The sequence below is a fragment of the Sinocyclocheilus rhinocerous genome, unplaced genomic scaffold (genome assembly GCF_001515625.1).
Source record: "Sinocyclocheilus rhinocerous isolate Xijiao unplaced genomic scaffold, SAMN03320098_v1.1 scaffold126, whole genome shotgun sequence".
NCBI lineage: Eukaryota > Metazoa > Chordata > Actinopteri > Cypriniformes > Cyprinidae > Sinocyclocheilus > Sinocyclocheilus rhinocerous.
Genome location: NW_015662929.1, coordinates 271,877 through 278,232, shown reverse-complemented (window position 1 = coordinate 278,232; position 6,356 = coordinate 271,877). Strand labels below are relative to the sequence as shown.

The following is a 6,356-nucleotide window of genomic DNA, read 5'->3' as shown; positions in this document are numbered from 1 at the left end:
TTTTAGCAAATGGCTGCAATATAACAAAGAGTGAAAAATTTAAGGGGGTCTGAATACTTAGCTGCGCGATCTCTGATATGTGTGTGTGTGTGTGTGTGTCAGTAAACAGTGCATTAATAGAACGGCAATTAAAGGCTCTAATGCACACACCAGCATAGGTGTGTTTATTGTAGGAGCTAGACGACGTATGATGACGTGTGACGGTATAGTAGTGGTGTCCCAATTCTTAGGGGAATATTTTCACCCCTACCCCTTGACACTCTGTTTCAAGGGACAAGGGGAAGGGATAGGCGGAGGGGAAGGGGTATAAAATAGAATTGGGATTGGGCCTTACTCTCTACACTCCTCTCGTTCACTCTTGTCAGGAACCGCCCACTGAGGCTCGTACTTCTGACCGACATGTAATTTAAACTGGCCAACCATCGATAAGAAGTTATAGCAGCGCTTCAGGTGTTTGTAACTTTCCATTCGCTATAATACTGATCTTGCCATCTGTCAAATTAGGTTATTCGTTACTGGGCACTGTCACTGCGAAGCGACAAATATATAGGCCTATATTTAATCATAGTATACGCAGTCTTTGGGGGACACGCACACATTTAGAGTGATTATATGTTTTGCTAGCTTGGTCTGTGGCAGACTTTTCTTCATGTCAGGGCAACAATTCAATAAACAAGAATAAATAGGCTACGTGGCTTAAATTGTAGAGACAATGAATATTGTCTTTTGCACTATTTCAACGAAAATGGTTCCAAACAAAGCCATGTTGTGCATCTCTAGCAACATGCAGCGGTGTTTCCTTACTGAAGGAATTTGCATTTTTGAACGAATCGGGTGAGTCAGTGATCCACTGATCCATTCATAAAAACAGTTCATTACTTCATTCCTGAATGAATCAGCCGTTTTGAAAGAGTTGATTGAATAAATGACTCAAAGATTCATTAAGACAGTGGCTTGCTGCCACCTACTGGCAATTTTAGTTTCATATTTAAAAGTATCACTATTTTTTATCTCATTTCATATTTCTATATTCCACTTTTTATATTTAAAACATCAATCTCATAATATTATTTATGCATTATGTGAAGTGTATATGCATTTACAAGTGCTAAAAATAAGTGTATAGAGGTTTTCCAGGACGCGTGGGAACCCTGTTAATATTACTATGCACAGCAAAGAAAAACATTTTTGTAATCAGTGGAAACTGTTACAAAGTTCTCTATCGAAATAAGCGATATAGAACTTAGGCTCTATAGTCATTCGGCTTGCGTATAGTCATTAAAGATCTTAATTTGTTTGAGAATGGAGAAAGACTGTTAATAGGCTCCGGTGTCGCGGCCACATTGACACATGCATTGTTTCTCTAATAATTTTAGAGGCCTGGAGTCACAACCAAACCAGAACACATTGTTTAGATATTTTATTTCAAGGCATTTGTCATGTTTCCGTCCTGAAAACTTGTGTGCGCTGAAATTACGCACCTCCCTCCAAACTTCCGTTGCTAATTCCAAAACGTCATTTTAGAGCTAATAACGGAGGTTTGAACAATTGATATGCAGACTAATGCAGTTACTAATGCAATCTAATGCAGTTATTAGAGAGAGAGAGAGAGAGAGAGAGAGATTAAGCGTGTGAATACCTGTGCGTCTCTCAGCAGTGTTCAGCAGCAGAGTCTCTACAAATATCGAATCTTCAAGTTGAACTGCTTCAAGAACCTCGCTACTGAGAAATGTCATGTAGCTTTTCACCATGCGAAACTATTTTATCAATAAATTCGCGGGGCAGCGCTGACAAGTTTGTGTGAAAATGAAATACTGGGCCGAAGGCCGAATACCGATTTTCGTGTTTTTCTCCCCATGTATCTCCCCATGTATTTTGCCAATTTTTTTTCACCATTGCATAAATTAAATAGCCAGAATGTGCTTTTTACTGTTTTGTCTTGCTATTCAAAGAAAAAAATCTATTACAAAACAACAATTTAAAAATATTTACTAACCACTGAACATTTAACATTATAGCAAACATTACACCAACAAAGCATAATTTAACTTAAAATTATTAAGTTAGTAAAATAATATTTTTTGGCCATTTTTGAGACCCCCTTCTTGAATCAGTTATGTTTTTTTTTTTACTGCACAAATAAATGCAGCCTTGCTGAGCAGAAGATAATTCTTTTAAAACTACAGATCCTAATTTGAACACTATGTGTGAATGTTATAATAAATGTATTAATAGAGCTGTTGTAATTATTATTATCATTATTGTTGTCTTACTTTTTTATTTTATTTTGTGTTACTGAGCAACTGACGAGTAACAGTTTCAGCGCAGATTTCCCTCGCGGTTTGGACTTTGAACCCTGGCTGAGCTCGTGCAGCGCTGTTTGAATACATGCAATTCGTGCGTGCATTAGTAAACAACATTCTGCAGTTTATTTAATTAAGGCCATTTCACGATTTCATAACCAGCAACAACCACCCTCCTCTTCTCATCGAAGACATGCAGTGCAGTACTAAACAGTCTCTCGCTGTCGGTGCTTATGATGTTTGCGCCTTTTAAATGCTTCCACACTGCCGTCATATTTGCTGCATTAGTGAGCGGCTCTATTTGATTGTGTCACATCAGTGTTTAAAATTTATTTTGTCTTTTCGCTTATTCGGCTGAACACCGAAATAGCTTTTTTTGCTATTTTCAGCCGAATAATTTTGGTTGCTGACATTCGGGTGCATCCCTAGCGATATGCTCAATTGTCAAATCATCCTATTGTCAGGCTGTGAGATCGACGATACACAATATTATACTTATATTTACTTCGTTTCATTGCCGGAAAGTGAACCAGCACCAGCATATAAAGCAAATTATTATAAAACCAATGCAATTGCAATTTCAAGCGGTTTCAAGCACTTTATTCAAAATACAAGCTAGTGTTGAGCGATATAGTAATTTTTCAAATCGTCATATCGCCAGCCCGTGAGATCGCCGATACACGATATTATCATGCGTGTGTGCGTGCATGGGTGGGTGGGGGCAAGAGAGAGACTCTCTGTAGGCCTACTTATCATAGGCTATTTCATAACTATGTGGTGTTTTAAACCGCGCGGGTGCACGAGACAGAGCCTATCAAATATAAATCGAATATATTATATATAAAAGTATAAATAATACACTTTCAAACATAGGCTATTGATAAACTAACATGTTAAATATAAAAATATTTAAACCAGCTATTTCATATATATTCGGAAAACAACAGTCATACATCGCTATTAGGACTGCAAGTCCTGTGACAAGTTTGCCGCATCAGAGCACGGACGTTTCAGTCTAAAACGTCTGCAGTCAACGGTGAAAATCAAAAGTAGATTTATTTTAAAGACCAACAGTTTAACACTAAATATTGGACATAAACGAACATGTTAAATATAAAGTATTTAAAACAGGTAAGTTCATATATTTGGAGTAAAGTTAAATTGATCGGATACATCAGTCATACAGCGCGCTCAGGACCGCGCGCCCCATGACGAGCCCGACGCACCGCCACAAAAACAAGGATGAAATGCATTCTAACATAACTGTGGCATTAAACTCAGTGAGGGCTCGGTTAAAATATTGCACATATATAGGCCGTTCAGATTACTTGTTCAAATGCAATGAAATACCTTATATCAGCAGACGACGTACGTCTGTGTTTGTGGTTGGAGACTCCTTCACCGGCTACAGGCTTTAATCCTCATTTGCGCGAGTGTGAAATGCGGTGCTGAAGTGAAGTAGCGAGGCAATTTGATAATAATAGCCTAATAATCGCATATTAGTAATAATAATAATTTAATACATTTATAGGAGAATGAGCCTAATATCGCCTTGACTGTCAACAAAGACATTTGCTATCGTCGATATCTCTGACTAGGGCTGTGCAAAAAATCGAATGTGATTTTCATGCGAATCTCGTCAGTAAAGCCGCTTCTGGTGATTAGTAGTAAATCTCCAGCACGTGCTTTCAGATGGAGCGGCATTTACTACACAGAGCCGTAGATCACTGAGACAAGCTACACAAAATCGCGTTCAAAATCGCATACGATTCATTGCCGATTTTGAACGCGATTTTGAGCACGTGCTGGAGATTAACTACTAATCACCAGAAGCGGCTTTACTGACGAGATTCGCATGAAAATCACATTCGATTTTTTGCACATCCCTATCTCTGAGTATCGTCAATACACGATACTATCGTCTATCGGCACAACCCTAATACAAGCACTTTTCAAACCTTGAAAACACTGTTAAATTTCAAGCATTTTTAAGGATTTCAAGCATCCGTACGAACCCTGTGTCTATCAGAAAGTGTGCGAGTACCGAATCTTTTGCGTCTTTTTGCACTTGATTGTTTTAAATGGCTTGAATGCTTAAATTGGCCCAACTGCGCTGCATCAGGAAAGTTTACCATTTGCACATTTGACAATTTCTTCACTGTCTACAGCATCTTTTACAGTGTCAAACCCTGATCATGCTGCATCTCATTGCTTTCTCTCTGACCTGCTGCAGTATCTCCTGCTGATGGTCTTTCTGCCGCAGATCCCGCAGCTCCGGGCAGCGGTTCCTAAGCTCAGTGGTCAGCTCCTGCACACACGTCTGAGACTGGACAAGAGTGACTTCATTACGCTGCAGCCTGTAACACACACAGGGTTTAATAGGGTTATGTGTGATTAGTGTGTAATAGGAGTTTAATGGCAATTCATACATTTAATGCACAATATGGAATGGAAAAACTTGGAATAACATAATTAGGGCTACAGCTAACGATTATTTTTATTGTCGACTAATCTATCAATTTTTCTTCTTTTTTATTAGTCAACTAATCTATCGATTATTTTTCAATTAATCAATTTATTTTCTGATCAGTTGATGAATTCTTTAGTTAAACTATCAATAAAAAATAACTAACTTATGCTATTATTTTATTCAAACGTTTTCTCAATTAATACTTTACAAAAAATAAATAATAATAATAACAACAACAAAGAAAGAAAGAAAAAATTATAATAATAAAGAAAAATAACAAGAAAAGAGAAAAAGAAATAAATAATAACAATAAATAATTAATAAAAAATAAAAAAAGAAAGAAAGAAAAAGAAAGCAAGGAAGCACGAAAGCAAGAAAGAAAGAAAGAAAGAAATAAAAATAAAAATAAAAATAAAAATAAAGAATTACAGGGCAGTGATACAATACAATCAATAGAGATGCACATTATGGCTGCATTCAGTTACTGTTTGGGACTAACAACAGTTGCTTACAGGTGAGAGACTTGAAATGTTTTATTTATTCAGCAGATTATGAATGAACAGCTGAAGTCACAACCGCATTCAGGACACTAGACCGACAGAATCAACAATGGCGTCATAACACCAGGAAGTTTTATCACAGCCTGTTTTTAAATAAATGAGCCCAGTCGAGGCTTGTCCAATCCATCACACAGTTAAACAACTAACAGTGACTTTAAAGGGGTCATATGATGCGATTTCAATTTTTGCCGGATCGGCTTTCACCGTGGACGAAGCAGAGTCCAGCCCGGGGTCGTCACATGTGGTTGTCACAAGCCTCCGCTCACTCAAGCCGCCGGTTCTTTTGGAAGGACACGACTAGAAATCAGTGGATTTATTGGTTTTGTCTCGTCGCTCCGGGAGTACTGCTCACAGCTAACCAATCACATTACATTTCGTTTTTCGGAAGGCGGGCGTTCATCAAACCCGGAACTAATCGAGCCGTTTGTGCCAGACTGGGGAGAAAGGTATTGTAATAATGTAAATTATGTGAAAAATAATGCGTTTTTCGAACCACCAAGCATGAGAGCATGTTCTAGTACACCCCCAAAACAAATTCAAGACATTGTAAAAGAGCATAATAGGACCCCTTTAAAAGATAAATTAAATTGATTTATGCCTTCATTTGCACTGTACTGTAAATTAAAACTAACTGAAATTTATATTGTCACATAGGCCAATACATTTCAATAGGCTATTGAACTAAGTGTGCCTGTAAAATGCTATCAGTGTTATAGTTTCATGAAAATAGTTGCAGTTTTCTAAACTTCTACAATATAGCTATGAAGACAATTAAATTATTTACACTTATTATACAAATTTTTTAGGTTAATCCATTGATGTGCATTAGTTGATGAATTGAATAGTCACATCTACTACTGTAGATTATGTTTTAGCCATCAGAAAATAATTAATGAGGAATTATGAGAGGTTATGCTATTACACATACATTTCTAACATGTAAATTATTGAAGCCAAATACTTACATTTCCCCAAGCTGTTTAGCTGTAGTACAGTATTCATAGGCTTAATCATGAAGCATAC

At 37.1% G+C, this 6,356-nt stretch overlaps 1 protein-coding gene across 1 annotated transcript in view; it reads right to left on the bottom strand.

Annotated features, from left to right (window-relative positions):
* LOC107728409 (kinesin-like protein KIF15) overlaps positions 1–6,356 on the bottom strand; it is a 62,224-nt gene that overhangs the window by 12,197 nt on the left and 43,671 nt on the right. The window contains exon 32 of the mRNA XM_016538570.1: positions 4,528–4,660. Within this exon, the coding sequence (XP_016394056.1) occupies positions 4,528–4,660 (133 nt within the window). The remainder of the gene's footprint in view (positions 1–4,527; positions 4,661–6,356) is intronic.